The 19,296-nt window shown below is 55.1% G+C and overlaps 1 protein-coding gene across 5 annotated transcripts in view; it reads left to right on the top strand.

The window, feature by feature from the left end:
- PDGFRB (platelet derived growth factor receptor beta) overlaps window positions 1-19,296 on the top strand; it is a 36,925-nt gene that overhangs the window by 13,845 nt on the left and 3,784 nt on the right. The window contains exons 2-23 of one of the 5 annotated variants that reach the window (XM_019630078.1): window positions 348-449; window positions 2,290-2,335; window positions 3,452-3,775; window positions 4,301-4,567; window positions 5,304-5,431; window positions 5,547-5,715; window positions 6,279-6,471; window positions 7,163-7,278; window positions 8,575-8,698; window positions 9,126-9,337; window positions 10,229-10,323; window positions 11,255-11,387; window positions 11,891-11,995; window positions 12,384-12,494; window positions 13,520-13,679; window positions 14,733-14,893; window positions 15,442-15,560; window positions 15,823-15,945; window positions 16,744-16,855; window positions 17,313-17,412; window positions 17,989-18,094; window positions 19,001-19,233. In XM_019630078.1, the coding sequence (XP_019485623.1) occupies window positions 2,296-2,335; window positions 3,452-3,775; window positions 4,301-4,567; window positions 5,304-5,431; window positions 5,547-5,715; window positions 6,279-6,471; window positions 7,163-7,278; window positions 8,575-8,698; window positions 9,126-9,337; window positions 10,229-10,323; window positions 11,255-11,387; window positions 11,891-11,995; window positions 12,384-12,494; window positions 13,520-13,679; window positions 14,733-14,893; window positions 15,442-15,560; window positions 15,823-15,945; window positions 16,744-16,855; window positions 17,313-17,412; window positions 17,989-18,094; window positions 19,001-19,233 (3,131 nt within the window). In that variant the 5' untranslated portion in view covers window positions 348-449; window positions 2,290-2,295. Of the gene's footprint in view, window positions 1-347; window positions 450-953; window positions 1,144-1,326; window positions 1,349-1,922; window positions 2,050-2,289; window positions 2,336-3,451; window positions 3,776-4,300; window positions 4,568-5,303; window positions 5,432-5,546; window positions 5,716-6,278; window positions 6,472-7,162; window positions 7,279-8,574; window positions 8,699-9,125; window positions 9,338-10,228; window positions 10,324-11,254; window positions 11,388-11,890; window positions 11,996-12,383; window positions 12,495-13,519; window positions 13,680-14,732; window positions 14,894-15,441; window positions 15,561-15,822; window positions 15,946-16,743; window positions 16,856-17,312; window positions 17,413-17,988; window positions 18,095-19,000; window positions 19,234-19,296 lie in introns of those variants that run through there. The other 4 variants (XM_019630076.1, XM_019630080.1, XM_019630079.1 and 1 more) reach the window with 4 other exon arrangements.

Raw genomic sequence — 19,296 nt, 5'->3', positions numbered from 1 at the left:
TCATCAGCCTCCACTTCCCCAAACCACCCCAACAGGAATAATAGTGCCTAGAACCTTCTCCTGGCACTTTCAGAACAGGGGTGGCTCTTTGCGATGACCCATCCAAACCTCTCCCTGTGTGGACGGGGAGATAAAGTCCCAGAGAGGGCTGGAGACTTACTCAGTCTCATGGTGGGTCTGAGGCCCCTTGTGCCCAGAGCCAAAAAGCTCCTTTCATAAAGAGAGAAGCCAGTCCAAGATCCCTGGTGTATCTACCCTCTCCCTGAGCTCCTCTACCCCACCTATGTTCTTCCCATAGCCTGATTCTTTTTGCTCTGTGACTGGGCCATGATTCTGTCCATCTCTAGGCCTCTGCTGCCTGTTCAAGAAGACCCGGCTGAGAATCTCAGAGGCTCTAAGCTGCCCCCAGCCCAGCAGGAAAGGAGGCAGGGTCAGGGGCTGCTCTGGAGGTGTGTGTGTGTGTGTGTGTGTGTGAGGGGGCAATCCACTGGGGCCCAGCCTTCCAGAGCCAGGCCAGCCCCAGTTGCTGTGACCTCCCATCTCCAGGCCAGCCGACCAAATTCCTCCTTTAGAATAATAAACAGTGTGGCCAGCCAGGGAGGCTGGGAGGAGGGGAGGGGCAGGGAAGCTGAAATGACCCCCTCCCCCAGCCTGGGCTGCTAATGATTTTCTTTGGCTGAGCTCTCTGGCAGGAAGGGGGGGCGTCAGAGGGGCACCCACCGAGGGGCAGATGGGCCTCTGTGGGGGCTCTTGGCTCCACCATGGCACTGCTCCCTCTTGTTGGAGGAAGCCTGGCATCCAGCTGGAGGGGCTGAGGCAGGAGGGGGCATCTGTCTAGAGCAATTGGGAGAGGGGAGAAATGAGGAGAACGTCAGGCAGGCTGGTCTGAAGGAATGGCGAGAAGGTCGAGTCACTCAGAGAGCTTTCTGGGATGCAGGACAGAGCTGAGACCGGGAGCCCACCGGTCAGGAGGCTTGCCTCTGTCCCACCACTAACATGTCAACGCAGCGCTCTAAGGGGTACACTCAGCATCATCCCACTTCGAGAGCTGGAGACGGAGGCCACAAAGATAGTGATGACCCAGGAAGTAGCCCTGCTGGGGCTCAGACCTGGACCCCAGCCTTGGGCTGGAAACTCAAAGGGGTGAGATGGGGGTGACCTGGGCGTGTCCCGAGGAGCAGGCCAGGCTGGGCAGCCACTCAGGGAAGTCAGCAGACCCACAGCACTGGGAGGCTCCTTGTTGCCTTGTCACATGTCTGCTTCCCACATTTCTTGCTCTGTGACACCCACCCACTTCTGGTCTCCATCCTGTCCATGCCGCAGGCAGATCCTTGAAGCCTGCCTATTGGTAGTTATTTGGAATCCTTGGATGGGGGACCACAAGCAGGGCTAGAACAAAGACTCAACCGATTCAGTCTGTCTTTCAGTGTCCCTGCTTCTGTCTCTTTCTGCTTCCATCACTGCGTTTCTTCTCTCTCTGTCTCTCTGTGTCTTTGTCTCTCTCTACCTCTCTCAGTTCAGATCTCTCTCTCTCTCAGACAAGCTCAGCTCTGTGACCTCAGGCAAACTTCCTCTCAGAGCCTCAATGTCCCCATCTGGACATTTGGAGATGGGGGTGGGGGGCTGGGATTTAGTAAGTAGTCTGCAAGGACCTTCCAAGGCTTGCTGTGTAGTGGGGCCTCCCCTGGGCCTCCTTGTGTAGCTCAGGGCTGAGTAAAGGGGGTCAGGCGTGGGGGTGCCCCCCACATTCCACAGCCCTGACTCCCCCGCTTCCCTTCCCACAGCCAGCCTCCACTTCCTGTTGTGCCTGTGGGGCTGTGGGAGTTCTCTGGGTTCTGGCTTACCCCCTCCTTCTCCCCCAGGCCTTTCATCATACTTTCCAAATATTTGTCCTGGCAGATAAGAGCCTGGTATTGGAACTGTCACCCAGAGGACAGGCTGTTAGAGTTGGCGGACCCCTGGACACCATCCAGCCTAAGCTCCCGGCTCCCCACTGTACATACAGAGAAACTAAGGCCCAGAGAGAGGGGGGGCTCAGTCACCAGAGAGGTAGAGGCAGAGTCAAAGCAGGGTCCAAGTTCCTTGAGGCTGAGCCCAGGGCAGGGGGAGGGGACCTGTGGGCACAAAGCCCTCTTGGCTATGGAACACGGGTCGCCTTTGACTTCAGCCCCATGGATACGGAGGCTGGGTGGCTGAGGCTGGGTTCACTCTGCAGGACCCAGGTATGAAGATGGGCCCTGGTACTGCCTCTGCCCCACCCTTGGCCCTGACCCCTGTTTAACCCTACAGGACACCATGCGGCTTCAGAGTACCATGCCAACTCCCGTCCTTAAAGGTAGGTATACTGGGGCAGGGGTGGGGGTCCCGAGGACCCACTAACTGGGATCCTGGAGCTGGCAGGGGTGGTGCATGCTAGCACCAGGGCCTGGGAGCTTCAGTTTCCTACCTTTCCAGTGGGTCTCAGCGGAGGCCCCTCCCGCTGCCCATCCCTCAGCTCACAAACCTAAGTGGATCCCCTGCTTGTTCAGAGCCAACAGCGCAGATCTTTTGCTTGTCCCTTCACACCTCATGCCCCCTCACCAGCTGTCCCCACCCCACCCACTAACAGTCACACCAGCCTCCCGTTCCTGTTCAGCACTCGCTGGTATCAGCCTGTCGGGGTCTGCTTCCGGTCCGGGCCTTCCCTCCCCTGCCTGGACCCCTCATTAGCTGTGAGACCCCAAGTTCTGGCTGGGCTTCTCCTTTCGGCACACCCTTCCCTCGCTCCTGCCCCGTTACAAGTACTTGACGCTCCAGGGGCTGGACAGCTGCCCAGGCAATCAGTGGCCATTGGCAATCAATGATCAGGCAACAGTTTACCTGAGGATGACTGGCTGACTGAGCACCTACCAGTCTGGGAGGCGTGGCTTACAGAATCCTTCCCCAGGGGATAACAGCAGGAGAAGGGGAACCAATCACTTGACAATCCCCCAACCCCAGTCCCCTTGAGCCCCCAGGAGCCTGCCCCTGTCCCCGGTCTGCCCCACTCTGAGCTACTTTGCCCCACCCTCCCTAAGCAAGGCCACCTTTGGGCTTTGGGAGGAACCTGGGCAGCTGGGACAGCTATAGGGAAGAGGCTCAGAAAGTGACCTGGGAAATAATGCAGGAACTGGAAGCTGGGAATTGCTTCCCGAGGATTTCCTGACGCCTCTGTAAGAACATGCCCACAGCCTGAATGCTGCACTGCGCAAGGACTCCAATGCTGGGGGTCGTCAGGCACTGAGATCAGGAAGCCAGGAGTCCCTGGGGACCAGGCACTGAGCAAGCAGGCCTCAGCGCCATGGGTTCCAGTCTGTGTTTGGATTAGGGAGGTGTGTCCTTCAGGGGCTGTGCGTATATGGCCTCCCTCAGGGTGGCTCTGGGGAGAGGTGTGGAGCTCTGTGCCCTAACTCTGCTGCTTCCTCTCCCAAAGGCCAGGTACTGCTGCTGCCTCTACTGTTGTTGCTGGGATCACAGGTCTCCCGCGGTCTGGTCATCACACCCCCAGGGCCAGAGCTCGTCCTCAATGTCTCCAGCACTTTTGTTCTGACCTGCTCGGGTCCAGCTCCGGTGGTGTGGAAACGGATGTCCAAGCAGCCCCTGCAAGAAATGGCCGAGACCCAGGAAGGCAATTTCTCTAGCATGTTGACGCTGACCAATGTCACTGGACTAGACACCGGAGAATACTTTTGTACCTACAACGACTCTCATGGGCTGGAGGATGGTGAGCAAAAACGGCTCTACATCTTTGTGCCAGGTAAGGCCCCTGACCTGTGTGTTCCCTCCCTTACTCCTCTTCTCAACTGCAGGCAACTGGGGAAGCTCAGAGGGTGCTTTAGCGACATTGTGAAATACAGCCAGCTTAGAAATGCAAACGAATCATGGAATCCAGCCTGGCTCAGTCCAGGAGCATGTTCACTCCTACCTCTTGGTCTGAATATCTATCTGCTCCCTGCCAGCCCACCCCATTCCTGGCTTCCAAGCACTCTGCATTCTCAGCTGGTTCCAATATGCTCCCTCTTGGCCTCCACATCCCATCTTCCCCGTTTGCTAAGCTCCAGGTACCAGCTGCCTGTCAACTTGTGGCTTATCTTTTTTCCTACCCTGGTGCTGTCCATATCAAATGTTAAGCTAGAAGGGACCTCTGACAGCATCATTATTCTGTAATGGGAAGACTGAAGGCCAGAAAGGGGACGAGGCCTATTCAAGGTCACAAAACATTCAGGGGAGAGCCAGAAACCCAGCTCCCCTTGACCCTCATGCTTGCCTCCACCTTTGGCAGATCCCACCGTGGGCTTCCTCCCTGTTTTCCCCGAGGAAGTATTCATCTTTCTCATGGAAGTAACCGAGATCACAATCCCATGCCGAGTGACGGATCCACAACTGGTGGTGACACTGCATGAGAAGAAAGTGGATGTCCCACTGCCCGTCCCCTATGACCACCAGCGCGGCTTCTCTGGGACCTTTGAGGATAAGACCTATGTCTGTAAAACCACCATCGGGGACAGGGAAGTGGATTCGGAAGCCTTCTATGTCTACAGCCTCCAGGGTGAGCCCCCTTTCTGGCCTGATGACCAGCAGAGGCAAGTATGACCCTTTGCCGAGGTGCAGCCCTTTCCAATTTACAAAGTGTGCAGCTCCATTTTTCACTGGATTCTCATTACAGCCCTGGAAGGCATGTCTTATTTTCTCATTTTACAGATGAGGAAACTGAGGCTCAGAAAGAGGACAGAGTTTGCTTAAGGTTATGGGTTGTGTCAGTGGCAGAGCTGGGCTGTATATCATGGCGGGCAAAGACACAGACTTTGGAGCCATTTAGGTTTGAATCCCAGCTCTGCCACTTCCCACCTGAGTGACTTTGCACAAGGCACATACTCTCCCTGAGCCCACTTCTTCTGCTGTAAAGTGGGAATAATAACTGCCTACCTCCTGGGACTACGGTGGAGATGAAATAAAACAGAAGACGGAGGGTATCTGGTACACAGCTATGCTCAAAAAATTTCTCCTGTACTTAGATGCCCCGAGTCCTCAACTTCCAGACCTCTGTTCCTTCTGGAATGTCAGCTCCATGAGGACAGATATTTTGTCTGTTGTATTGACTGCTAAAGCCCCCGTGCCTAGAGTAGTACTCGGCATGGAGTAGATACTTAATAAATATTGGTTGAATAAATGAATCTTCCACACTCGCCATCCCTTCCCTCTCTGGATTCTGACCCCATCCCCAAGCTGAAGTGCTGGTAGCTGGTGGTGATTTCCTCAGCCCTAAGCTGGTCTCTCTCCACCAGCATCATCCATCAATATCACAATGAATGCAGTGCAGACTGTGGTCCGCCAGGGTGAGAACATCACCATCACATGCACTGTGACTGGAAACGAAGTGGTCAACTTTGAGTGGACATATCCCCGCAAGGAGGTAACGCTGGCCCAGGGGTGGGAGGAAGGGCCAGGCCGGGATGTGCACCTCGGCCTCCAGCCTGATGCCTTGGACGCTTCCTGACTCGGGGGGCTTGCCCCACCTGTCTCTACAGAGTGGGCGGCTAGTGGAGCCAGTGACCGACTTTGATACGCCCTCCTACATACGCTCTATCCTGCACATCCCCAGTGTTGAGCTGGGCGACTCAGGGACCTACATCTGCAATGTGTCAGAGAGTGTCTTCGACCATGGAGATGAAAAGGCCATCAATGTCACCGTGGTTGGTGCGTGCGTTGGGCTCAGCCCCAATCCTCATGCTGAGCTGTCACAGCACTGGGCTACTGTCAGCCATATTTCAGTCCAGCTCTAGCCGCAATGCTAACCAAAGCTCCATTTCCACGATAAACCAAAACCAAAACGCAGTGTCAGCCCCAGATCCAATCCTAATCCCACCTAGACTTTCCATCTAGCCAGAACCCAGGCCCCAACCCAATTTCTAATCCCACCCTCCATCCCAAGCCCACGCAGCCCCTTCCCCAAATTCAACCAGGCTGCAACTCACCTCAGCCACAGCCCTGGGCCAGAACTCGCCCAGTGAGAACTACAACTCCACTCCAATCTCAAATCCGGCCCCCAAACCAATATCAGCCCCAAATTCTGCCCTGTTCCAGTCCCAGTGCCAACTTCAATGCCAGCTTCGGTTGTTCCTAAAGCCTGAAGCTCTGCGCCTGAAGGCTGGGCTTCTTTGGCATTCACCTGATGCCTCGCCCCCAGAAGCCTCGCCCTTGGGAGGCGCTGTCCCATTGGTGGCTGGACATAGCCCCGCCCTGACGCCTGCCTTTTTCAGAAAGTGGCTACGTGCGTTTGCTGGAGGAGCTGGACGCTGTACAATTCGCGGAGCTGCACCGGAGCCGGACGCTGCAGGTGATGTTTGAGGCCTACCCGCCGCCCACTGTCATGTGGTTCAAGGACAACCGCACCCTGGGCGATTCCAGCGCCGGCGAGATCGCCCTGTCCACGCGCAATGTATCCGAGACTCGGTGAGCAGCTGCCTGTCCACTCCATTCTTGAAGTTATTATCTACAGTCGCCCTGCAGCCCACAGCCTTCAGCTACTGGACAAACCTAGGCCCATCTTTCCTGAGAGCCTACTATGTGCCAGGCACCCTACCAGGTGCTATGCCAGGCCCTGGCGATGCCTCGGAGAACAGAATACACAGTTCCATGCCTCCTAGAGCTTCCTGTCTAGTTAGTCAGATGATCACCCAGATTTTTAGTTTTCCTTGTGATTGGTGGAGCCAGCAGGAGGCAGAAGAGGAGAAAAAGGTGGGATGATTGGGCAAGAGGGTGTCAGGCTGGCCACTGCCACCTATGCATGGGTGGTAGCCCTCAGGCTGGAGAACAGCAGGCTGACCTGAGGTGCCCTATGGCAGAATAAAGCAGTGTCAGGCCTTTGAGAAGAGATGTGATGGAGGAGGGAAATGGTGCTGTCCCTTCAACCCGCCCTCTTAACCCTCCCTCTTGGCTCCGTGCAGCTGCCTGTGGGTGGGGATTCAGGAGACTAATCCTATGGGTGTGAATCCTGGCTCTGCTACTGACACCTGTGTGACCTTGGCAAGCCCCTTCCCTTCCCGGGGCCTAGTCGGTCCTGTCTGTGCAAGGAGGGTGTGGAGGGCCGTAAGCATTCTTCCAGCTCTGACAGCTGGGTCTCCTGGCCCGGCCTGCTCCCCAGGTACGTGTCAGAGCTGACGCTGGTGCGAGTGAAGGTGGCCGAGGCTGGTTACTACACAATGCGGGCCTTCCACGAGGACGCTGAGGCCCAGCTCTCCTTCCAGCTGCAAATCAACGGTGAGGAGCACTCCACCCTGCTTTCCTTCCCCTGTCCTCCTCCCCCCATTTCCTCTCCCTTCCTACACTGTCCATCCACCTACAGGAGGAACAAGAGAGGGAGCCCAGGACTCAGGAGACTGGGTTCTCGGCTGAGCTCCAACACTGACCCACTGCTGTGTGCGTACCCCCACTCTGGGCCTCAGTTTCCCCAGCTATACAAGTTGGCCATTAGGCTAGCCTGGTGTTACCAAAACCTCAGGCATTCATGGGCCAATGCCATGATTTTTCCTTCTCACATACCACTTATACTAGTTAAGTAGATATTTATTTAGCAACTGTTCAAGGCCCTTGAGGCCTCCGCCTTTGTGACGCATCTTAGTGGGGGAAAACAAACATTCAACAGGAGGGGTTAAACACACCAGTACATTATGTAGAAGGTTAGAAGGCAACAAGTGCTGTGAAAGGAAAAAAAAAAAAAAAAAAAGCACTGGGTGGGGAGAATTGAGAGTTCTGGGGGCAGGTACAGTGAGGGTTACACTTTTAAATAGCAATGATTGGAGTTGGCCTCACTGAGATGACAGTTGTGTAAAAAGACTTGAAGAAGGTGAGGGCATTAGCCAAGCGGCTATTCGGGGAAAGGGCATACCAGGCAGTGCAAAGAGAGGAGCAACGGCCGAAAGGCTGAGTGTCCGGAACAGAGAGATGGAAGATGAGGTCAGAGCTGAGACTAGGCAGTTAGGGGGTGGGGGGCAGGCAGCTCATGTAGGGCCTTGTGGGCTCCTGGACGGACTGCGCTTTTACTGTGACTGAAATGAGCCATTGCAGGGTTTTGAGCAGAGGAATGACATGATAGTGACTTAATGTTTTGTCAATTGACTTTCTAAAAATACATTTATTTTGAAAGAGAATTTAACCTCTCGATTGTAGATGGAAAATCAGCATCACATGTCATATATATAAAGCAATCACTAAAATAAACTCTGAGACAACAAAACAATGCTATTCAATTCTAGCTCCAGGCTCTTGCCTTCCCAGGGCTCTGATCCCGAGGCCTGCTCTCTCTTTGTTGAAAGGGCAGATTAGCAAGTCTCAGAGAGGTGTTAAAGACAGACTAGCACCCTACTGAGGCTTTTCCTTTGAAGTACCCAGAAGGGGAATTCGTCAGTTTTCACACTGTGATTCCTGGCATTTAATGTTCACCTGAAGTTTGCAGCGCCCCTCCCCCCAGGGGAGACTTGCCAGGTCCTCCCTGAGGGCCTTTCTCACTGTCATTCTGACCATTCCACCGCCTGGCCCCATGCCTTCTCCATGCAGTGCCTGTCCGCGTGTTGGAGCTGAGTGAGAGCCACCCTGCCAATGGGGAGCAGACAGTCCGCTGTCGCGGTCGGGGCATGCCCCAGCCGCACCTCACATGGTCTACCTGCCGTGACCTCAAAAGGTGCGTAAAACCCCTGCCTCAAGTCTCCCAGCGTACCCCCAGTTGGCTGGAAGGACCCATTGAAGGTCATCGAATCCAGCCCCTTCCTCTAGGCACATTGTTTCAGGCTAGAGCCACATCCTTGAAGACGTGGTTCTTGAAGATGCCCTGCATGGCCTAAATTGCCCCTTTTCCTTACCTTGACTCTGAGGGTAAAACGAAGGGAGTGGATTTTGCGAGCCAAGCTTCTCAGTTCTTGTGTAGGCGTGCCCCCTGCTGGTCAGTCGAGGGACCGCAGGAGGAGCCCGCTCAGGACCAGGAGGAGGTGGGAAGTGGAAGAAATTAGATTCCGCTGGCCCTCTTCCACCACAACCCCGTGCTTTAGCCTCAATTTCCCCGCCTGCAGAAGGCAGGGACTGGAAGCTGACCTGGCTGGCTCTCTCGACAGGTGTCCGCGCGAGCTGCCGCCCAAGCTGTTGGGGAACAATTCCGAGGTGGAGAACCAGCTGGAAACTAACGTGACGTACTGGGCGGAGGAGCAGGAGTTCGAGGTGGTGAGCACGCTGCGCCTGAGCCACGTGGATCAGCCCCTGTCTGTGCGCTGCACTCTGCGCAACCTGTTGGGCCATGACATGCAGGAGGTCACCCTGGTGCCACAGTGTGAGTCTTTTAGTCTCAAGCGGTCGCTGATGACCCCTCACCCCCACCTCGAGCCTGCCATTCTTGTGACTGCCTGTGCGCACACAGCGGGCCGGAGCCAGCATGGTCATGGGCACTCAGAAGCATTGTGAAGCCCACCAGAGTATGTCCCTATGCACTTCCACAACAACACAATATTGGCACATGTGTACATCCAGTATATGTCTATAAGCCATGGCTATGAATAGCACTATCTCCTTATGCCTGGTGTATGTACTCTGTGTGTATGTATGTCCTAAGCCATGTACATGAGCACGCCTGATCCTTGAACATGGGTGCAAAACCTCCACATGTAGATTTGTAAACCATGTAATAAAGAATGCACAATCCCCAGACACATGCATAAAGCTAATGTATGTCCGTAAGCATGTATGCAAGCACTTATGATGCCTGTCTACATGTGTAAACCCACGAGTGTATGTCTGTGCATGTACATGTGGGTGCATAATCCCCATACAAGTGTGCAAACAATGCATGTGTGCCAGCTGGCATAGTGCATGTTTGTAAGCATGGAGGGGAGAGGTGAGCCACAGCCTAGCTACTAGGAGCTTGCATATCATCTGGAGCTATGGCAGACAGGCCAGACTGACCCCTGAAGGGGCTGAAGGGATATGGAGGCCGATAATGATCTGAGCTGGGGATAGTTACTGAGGGGCATAGGGTATTTATGGGAGAGGCTCAAGGTATGGCCCAGAGGGAGAGGCTGAAGGCCTGACATCATAGGCTGTGGCGGGGTGGGTGATGCACTTCTGTTCTGGGCAGGATGGGCAGAGAGGGATTTGTGGTGCCAGAGGTGAGGGCAGCTGCCAAGCGCCCTATTGACTTATGGCCATCTCTTATTTCTGCCTCCAGCCCTGCCCTTCAAGGTGGTAGTAATCTCGGCCATCCTGGCCTTGGTGGTCCTCACAATCATCTCCCTCATCATCCTCATCATGCTCTGGCAGAAGGTAAGCCCACCTGCACCTAATGGGTACAGACTGGCACACCATTGTTTTGCATGGACTCCCCCGACTACAGTCCTTGAATCCTGTAGGATCTGGCCACGTCTAGAACCCAGCATAGAGTTCAGGTGTAAAAGGATATAGAGTGACGCTGGGTGTCTGAGCTTCTTCCAGCCCCAGCAGCCTGGACCAACAAGGGCCTGGTCTAGGCCATCGGGGTTCCCTGTGTCTGCTGTCCCCCTGTCCAGATCCTGCTCAGATATCATTCCTTCCCATCCCAGCCACACAGCATGGGGCCTGTGAATTACAAGGGCCCCAGGATTCTTCCAACTCTCAACCACAGAGCCTCCAGGAGTCTACTAAACTGCATTGAAATCCTGTTAGTCTATAATTTCCGTGTTCTTTTCCGAGATTTCATCATTCTGTGCTTCTAACATTTTAAGATTCCTGCCTTAGGATTGCAATACCCCACGGTCTATCTTTCTAAGATTCCAGTCCTGTGATTCCAACATCCTATGGTTTCAACATCCTAAGGTTACATCTTTCGGAGACTTCCACTGTGACTGACCCAGCATGGGGAGGGGCTGTACACATCAGGCAGAGTGCCCCTGCCTTGTGTCACTTTCTGGGGCTGCTTGCTCTTCTACCTCCATCCGAGGAGCAGCTGCGGCTCTGGAAGAAGCTGGTGAGGAGGTTCTGATGAGCTGGACCCTCGGCTGTCAGCTGCTCCTCAGCCGCTCCCTAGCTGGGGCCCCTTGGCATCTGTTCCCACTAAGCCCACGAAGGCCTTGGCTCTGTTGATAATTTGCTGTGTGACTTCAACTATGCCCCTGCCCCTCTGGGTCTCCTGCCCCATCTATTTCACAAGGGGCTTCACCTAGTGGGCCTCAAGGTCCAGACCCCCTCTGACGTCCCATCCCTGGTCTCGGTCCTGCAGAAGCCCCGCTACGAGATCCGATGGAAGGTGATTGAATCTGTGAGCTCCGATGGCCATGAGTACATCTACGTGGACCCTATGCAGCTGCCCTATGACTCTACCTGGGAGCTGCCGCGGGACCAGCTTGTGCTTGGTCAGTCCAAGGAAGCCTCACGGGACAGCGTGGGGACTTGAGGCAGTGGGAAGAAGACTATCTGCAGTCTGGTCCCAGACTTGCCATGACTAGCTTTGAGACCTAAGGCCAATGTCTTGCCTTCTCTGGCCCTCAGTCTCCCCCTCTGTACAACGGGGACACGATTCCTAGGGACTGTCCAGCATTGAGGTCCTATGATCCCATGACTGTGTGAGGTGGGACCCCTTTGTGTCGAGAGAGGAAATATTAATCAAGGTCAGGCTTAGTCTAGGGGTGAGGCTGAGGGGTGCAGAGGAGCTGTGCTCTCTGGGGAGGGAGGAAGCAGATAGGCTTAGATGAGACACCAGGAAGGAAGGACCGTGCAGCACTGTGATTTTAGGAGCCTCCTTGGGGGGGCAACACCTCAAGTCCAGGGTGGTTGAGGGATGTCTAGGTTGCCCTCAGAGAAGGTGGGGATGCAGCTTCCTGGTGGGCCAGGAGGTGAGGGATCATCTCTACCCCAGGACGCACCCTTGGTTCCGGGGCCTTTGGGCAAGTGGTGGAGGCTACGGCTCACGGCCTGAGCCATTCTCAGGCCACAATGAAAGTAGCCGTCAAGATGCTGAAATGTGAGTCAAGGGAGCACCCCGTGCCCCACCTCTCCCCTGCCCCCTCCCATACAGTCAGGTACCCCTAGAGCAGGCGAGGCCTGATTCAGATTTCCCTGGTACAAGAAGTATAGTCACACGGCAGCCAGTGCCACCCCTGATTCTGCTTTGGAAGAGAGGCATCCTCACCCTGCCCCTGTCCCTGGCAGCCTCCTCCCAGCCTCTCCCCCTTCTCCCTACCGCCTTCCCTCCGCCCTCTTTCCCCACCCCCTGCATGTGGGTTTTCACCACCCTTTACCACCTGGGTCTTACAGCACACACTGGGGCAGAGGAGCTGGAATAGGGTCCAGTGGGGCCTCCATGGGGCCTCCGTGATGGGGTCAAGCCTGAGGCCCCCTCTCTCCCGTAGCCACAGCCCGCAGCAGTGAGAAGCAAGCGCTCATGTCGGAGCTGAAGATCATGAGTCACCTCGGGCCCCACCTGAACGTGGTCAACCTGCTGGGGGCCTGCACCAAAGGAGGTACAAACCTGTTGCCCAGAGGATTCTGGGAAATGCCAGTGGCCAGGGCCTGGCCCTTCCCTCCCCACCCCTTTCTCAGTCCAGGGACAGCAAGACACTCCGGCTGGAGTGTCTGTGCTCCTCCATCCAGCACCCTCACTTCAGAGCCAGATGGCTATGGGACTTAGAAACTTACAGCATCACAGCACTGCCAAAGCCAAAGAACGCTTCAGGTCACCAGTCCAAATCAAGGGTGCCTCTGAAATTAAAAATTTTTCAAAATACATTTTAATAACTGTAATAAATGACAGCTCATGCAACACTGAGATCAGTTATATCCCCACCACTGGAGACCACCAGTCTGCTAACTGGGGTCTGTCTTCACTCAGATCATAGAAGGAAGCCTCTCCAGCCAAGTGTGTTTATTGGAAGCTTCAATTGCAAGTTAGGCCACAGAAAAATGTCATTGCCAGTTGCAGCTGCTTATTGTGAGGTTTGGGATTTTCCTCAGTATTGTGCAACCAAAACAAAATACGGAAGTACGTTGCATACATAGGTCAATTTATGTCTGCAATGATCATCCGTTTCACAATTTTTGTCTTCATTAATATCCTCAGGCTCCCACTGATTGACTGTAAACAAATGTATTGTATTTGAATTTAAACAGTAACCTGACAATAAATACAATAGTTGCCTCTATTTACTTCCTACGCTGGGCTCCAAAACAAGCTTTAGTTTGAACACTTATCAAAAACAGCTGTGTGCTTGCTGTGTACCATGCACTGAGCAAAGCTGAAAAAGGCGTTATCCCATGAACACTCATGACAGCTCTTTGAGGTGGGTATTAGTAGCCCCACTTAACAGATGGGGAAAGTAAGGCTCATGGTCACAGAGGCAGGAAAAGAACCCAGGTCTGCCTGACGCCAAAGCCTCTTCACCATCATACCAAGCTGCCTCTCCGACGTGTAGCCCGTCATTAGCCTTATGGCCCGGATGAGAAGCCTGAGGCCTCCCCAGGGACTGTCCCTGAGCCTGTCCCCCCACAGGGCCCATCTACATCATCACTGAGTACTGCCGCTACGGGGATCTGGTGGACTACCTGCACCGCAACAAGCACACCTTCCTGCAGCACTGCTCCAACAAAGGCCGCCGGCCCAGTGCCGAGCTCTACAGCAACGCCCTGCCCGTTGGGCTCCCCCTGCCCAGGTACCGGCATGGAGGCAGGGCTCGGAATCTTTGGGGATCCCTGAGGAGCACCTGCTCATTCCATCCTTGTCCAGGACAGGAAGCAGACGCCAAGGCGGGTAGAGTCACTCTTGGAGCCTGGGCTGTTTCACAAGTTAGTCCCCAGACCCCGGGTTTGGCCACCCCACAGGAGGACGTGACAATAATGGTGGGATCGGCTGCCACCTGCTGACTGTGTGCAGTGTGCCAGGCCCTGTGCTAAGCACTCTGCAGACGGGACCGACCCCTTGGCCCCTCACAAGGTCCCTGTGTCCTGATACCTTCCTCGCCTTCCACCGTGAGCACTGGGGGCTCTGCTGTCCCAGGCCTGACTCCGGGCTCTAACTCCTCCCTGCAGCTCCCACTCCCTCTGCACGCCAGTCTCTCTAGCACCCCGAGGTCGACACAACCGCTCTCTTCTTCTTTTCCAAAAATAACATAGTTCTTTTGCTGATTACAAAAGCAGCATGCGTTTATTTCAGGGACAAGAGTAACTTCAGAAAGGCATTAACAGATAGTAAAACTCATCCCTGTCCTCCCCAACATGTTGATCGCTTTCCTTCCGTTCTTTTTTTCTACTCTTAGAGACACGCGTATATGGTCCCACAGCTCTCTGGGGAGCTGAGGCTACAGGCAGAAGCATTAGGGCAATTCATTGCCCACTCTGGGCTGTGGCTGGGCACTTATGGGGCATCATGGCTGGCTGGGGCTGTAGAGGCCACAGAAAGGTGCCTTGGTACACACCCTTCTTATTACCTTTGTCCGGGGTGTTGTAATTGCCCATGGGCCTGAGCTCTCTGAGGACACACACTGGGTCTTATGTCATCTTGGCAGCCCCAGGGCCCAGCTCAGAGCGCCACAGGTTGGTCATTCACATGACAGTGACAGACTGGAGGAGGATGAGTGAGGGAGGCTGAGAAGAAATACACGAGTGACAGGGCCATGCATGCCCCGGGGGTGAGCAGAGGGGCAGAAGCGGGGAAGAGAAGGGAATGCCTGTGGCCTCTCCTTTTATGACAGTCCTCTCATCTTCAGCCACATGTCCCTGCCTGGGGAGAGTGATGGTGGCTACATGGACATGAGCAAGGACGAGTCAGTGGACTACGTGCCCATGCTGGACATGAAAGGAGACATCAAATATGCAGACATCGAGTCCTCCAACTACATGGCTCCTTACGATAACTACGTCCCCTCCGGTGGGTACACACGGTGTCCTTACACCTGTATGGCCCTCATACCTGTGCAGTGATGCATTCTTTTCAAAGCCTTTCTCACACCCAGCCTGGCGACAGCCTCGGGAGGAAGGTGGCCTTGTGCCCATTTCATAGATGCGGAAACTGAGGGTAGCCACGTGCCCAAAGCTGCTGTGTGGTGGAGCCCCAACATGAATCCTTGTTTCTGGGTCCAGAGATGTGCATACAGCCCACAGGGAGGGGAAGCTGTAGGGTGCAGGGAGGGTACCTGGTGAAGAGTGGTCTGGTTAGAGCAGCCCCAGGTTGATCTAGTGTCCCTGGAAAGCCCGCAGGCCAGGCTGAGAAAAAGTGGCCCAGGGCTAACGCTGGAAGGTTTTCTGGCCAGTGAAAGTTCTGGTCAAGTACGAGAGGAGATGGTTTTTCTCTTGGGAGAGACTTAGAGGACCAGTAGCCTCCTGTCTCAGACATGCCGCCTCCACGAGCCAAAGAGCAGAGGTTCTGCGGGCTGTGGGGAAACACAAGGTGGTGGGTGACCTTCTGTTCTGCCCTAGCTCCCGAGAGGACCTGTCGGGCGACTTTGATCAACGAGTCCCCAGTGCTGAGCTACACGGATCTTGTGGGATTCAGCTACCAGGTGGCCAATGGCATGGAGTTCCTGGCCTCCAAGAACGTACGTGTAGTCACAGTAGGCAGATTGAGGTCAATGTGGGAGGTGGGTCACCCAGCCAGCCAGAGTCCTCCAAGGACGTAGCCCCACATGGTAGCTACGTCCTGTCTGGCGGGTGAGGACAGCGAATGCCCTCCCACCGCATGGCCCCTCACACCTGGGACGGTGATGCATTTTTCCCAAAGCACTTGACGCGGGGGGTCTTTCCCCACAATTGCCCCCAAGGCCTCAGCTCCCATCCCACCCCCTTCCCCTCCTGGCCCAGTGTGTCCACCGAGACCTGGCAGCCAGGAATGTACTCATCTGTGAGGGAAAGCTGGTCAAGATCTGTGACTTTGGCCTGGCTCGTGACATCATGCGGGACTCTAACTACATCTCCAAGGGCAGTGTGAGTACCTTCCCCCACCCTGTATGCCTCTGACCCTCCTGGTCAGCATGGCTTCAGCTTATAGGAGATCGGGACAGGGCTCCTCATGGTCTGACCTGCCCAGCAGGGACAGGCTCTGCCAGCCTAGCTCTGTGTGCCGGGACAGGAAGGGAGCCACCAGCCGTGCATGGGGTGGGAAGGGGCAGAGATGCTGAGGCTTGTGGGAGGGGGCCGGAGACTCAGATTTGATGGTCATGGTAGGGGACAAGGAACCAGCTATAATAGGTCCTGGGGAGCAGGCAAAATGTGTTGTCTCAGTGGTGGCAGGGGGCAGAGGAAAAAGCCCAGGTGACAAGCTAGGACAGATGAATAGGTGGCAGGCAGTATTTGTTCAAAATATGACCATTCTGCCTCCTACTCATGTCCCCATTCTCCATGGGGACAGTGAACCTCAGAGCTGGCGGCTGCTAGGTCACACATAGATCTAAGGCAGCTAAGGATGAGAGCTGGGTGGCACCTTGGCATGTCCCCGGCTCCCACTCCCCTCTGCCAACTCAGCCAGTGGCCTCTCCTGGGGTCAGGAGCCTCAGACCCATGGGGCTACCATGTCCGCAGCTTGTGGGAGAAGAAACTTGGCCTCCTGATCCTCTGGCCAGCACTGGGATGGGCATGGGAACCATGTGCTCACAGAGATGGGCCTTTGAGGACTAGGGAGTGAGAAAGAGTTGGGGGTGGGAACTGCGAGGCCTCCTCTCCCCGCCCAGGTGCAGAGTGGGGCTGGGTCCCTCCTTGCACTCAGGACATCCTGCCCTCCTGCAGACCTTCCTGCCTCTGAAGTGGATGGCCCCTGAGAGCATCTTCAACAGCCTCTACACCACCCTGAGCGACGTTTGGTCCTTTGGGATCCTACTCTGGGAGATCTTCACCCTGGGTAAAGCTTTCTTCTTCCCACAGTCCTCACTGTCATGGCATGGCATCCACCCTGACCATTGACACTTCCAGCCTGGCGGGGCCATGAATGGACTCTGGGACAGGGATTGGGGCTCTGGTTCAAGTCTTAGCTCTGCTGTTTTCTCACTGCTGTGTGACCTTGGCAAGTCTCTTGCCCTCTCTGGGTCTCTACCGCTCCATCTGAGGATCAAGGGGTTTGGACAGTGACATCAAAAAGCCTGCTTGGCTCTGATAGTCTCTGGTCATTTGATTCTGGGGAGGGTTGCAATCTGCCCAGAGCCATGAAGGAGCCCACATTTCTCAATTCCAGTGCCACTGCCTCTTCACCCACGCCAAGGCTGGTGTGTCTCTCCTTGTTTCCATAGAAGAGGGTTCCTGCCACTTGTTCAACACCCCTAAGCCTGCGTATCTCTTCTCTTGTTTTTGCTCCCGGACAGGTGGCACCCCTTACCCAGAGCTGCCCATGAATGAGCAGTTCTACAATGCCATCAAGCGGGGTTACCGCATGGCCCAGCCTGCCCACGCCTCCGACGAGATGTGAGTAGCACATTTGGGAGGATATATATATATATATATATATATATATATATATATATATATATATAAAAATAGATATCCAGCTTTACCAGCCTAAGCCAAAAATAGATTAGTTTAGAGAGCTAGAAAAATCTGGGTATAGCTGGATCTAGGTGTGTGGATGATGTCATTAGCAACCCCTCCTTTGTGCTGGCCTCATATTCAGGCTGGCACTACCCAGTGGCTATGTCCTAACTGCTGTCACCATAGTTCCAGCAAAAGGCCCAGAGCTGACTGTCACCGTCTCCGCTGGGGTCACGTGCCCATTCAGGACCAGCCACTGAGCTGAGGGAATGAAAATTCCTACCTGCCAGACCCGGGTCATGTGCTTAACAAGCTGCGGTCAACCCCGTGGAGCCACTGGACTGGGGGCGAAGGGGGGGCTCCCCAAGGGGGCATCCAGATGTGATAACGGGAAAACAGCACCTCCCCACCGCCCCTCCCCAAGTCCTTTCATTGCTCACTTTGTTCTGGGGTGGCAGCCCCTCCCCCTGTGCCCTGTGTCAGAGACCCTGACCCCTCTGTGTCTCTCCCCAGCTATGAGATCATGCAGAAGTGCTGGGAAGAGAAGTTTGAGATTCGGCCCCCCTTCTCCCAGCTGGTGCTGCTTCTCGAGAGACTGCTGGGCGAGGGTTACAAAAAGGTATGTTGAGGCAGGCTGGGAAACGGAGAGTTCTGGTCCAAAAGTCAGACACTGGGTAAAAGGCTCTGTGTGACACGCTGATATTTGGGGGGCCGCCCTTTACCCTCTCTGGGTCTCAGCTTCCCGGCTGGTACTGGTGAGGGATAGGCTGGAGCTATGAGTTTAGTCTATTTTAGCAGCACAGAGAGTTTTGAGATGAAATCCCACGTGGCAGCTGATTGGTTTAATGGGGAAAGGGAGCCTATAGTCCCCTTCAGCCCGCATCCTTCCTCATACGTTTGCACCCACGCCAAATCTTGGGTTTCTTCAGAAACGTGAGCTTCCCCAGGTTAGATGACCACTAAGGATCTGATCACTTGGGCCCCAGCCAGGCCCAGACAAGGCCAACGAAGCCAGGAGGGCCTTCCAGCCCCCCTGCCCACAGCGGGGACTAGAGTGAGCGGAATGCCTGTCTCCTTTGGCACGGACGCAGCCCTTTCCCTAGGCCCGTTCCTAACCCCACTCTCACTCCAGGGCTGGCTATGGCTCAGGGACCAGTAGTGAGTTGGAATAGAGCTGTCCCCACTCAGTAGTTAGGGAAACGGGGGCCCCACTGAAGGAGGTTGAGGCAAGATGAGAGCCCTCACCTGTCCAGTCTGAAGGGGGGAAGTGTTAGGGTCTTGGCTGCTGGTCCCCTAACTGCCCCTTCCCTGGGTGGCCCTCAGCTCACCTTGTCTTGTGAGATGCCAGGTGGGAGGCAGCTCAGCTGTGTGGCTTTGGGCCATGGTCCTCCCTCTCTGAGCACCAGTTGCCTAATGTATACAAGATGTGAGGGACTGGTTCAGAATCTAACTGTTGGATGATCTCTAGAGGCTTTTCTGATCTGACCTTCCCTGTTTCTTGGGTTCTCCCTGCCCCTTGGAGCAGAAGTACCAGCAAGTGGATGAGGAGTTTCTGAGGAGTGACCACCCAGCCGTCCTTCGGTCCCAAGCCCGCTTGCCTGGCTTTCACGGCCTCCGATCCCCACTGGACACCAGCTCAGTCCTCTACACAGCTGTGCAGCCCAACGAGGGTGACAATGACTATATCATCCCCCTGCCTGACCCCAAACCTGAGGTTACAGATGAGAGCCCACTGGAAGGTTCCCCCAGCCTTGCCAGGTAGCCACTGTGGTCCAGGACATGCAATAGTTAGTATACATAGTGTGTGTGTGAGTGTGTGTG

The sequence above is a fragment of the Hipposideros armiger genome, unplaced genomic scaffold, assembly GCF_001890085.2.
Source record: "Hipposideros armiger isolate ML-2016 unplaced genomic scaffold, ASM189008v1 scaffold_888, whole genome shotgun sequence".
NCBI lineage: Eukaryota > Metazoa > Chordata > Mammalia > Chiroptera > Hipposideridae > Hipposideros > Hipposideros armiger.
This window is presented reverse-complemented; position numbering and strand designations above follow the sequence as displayed.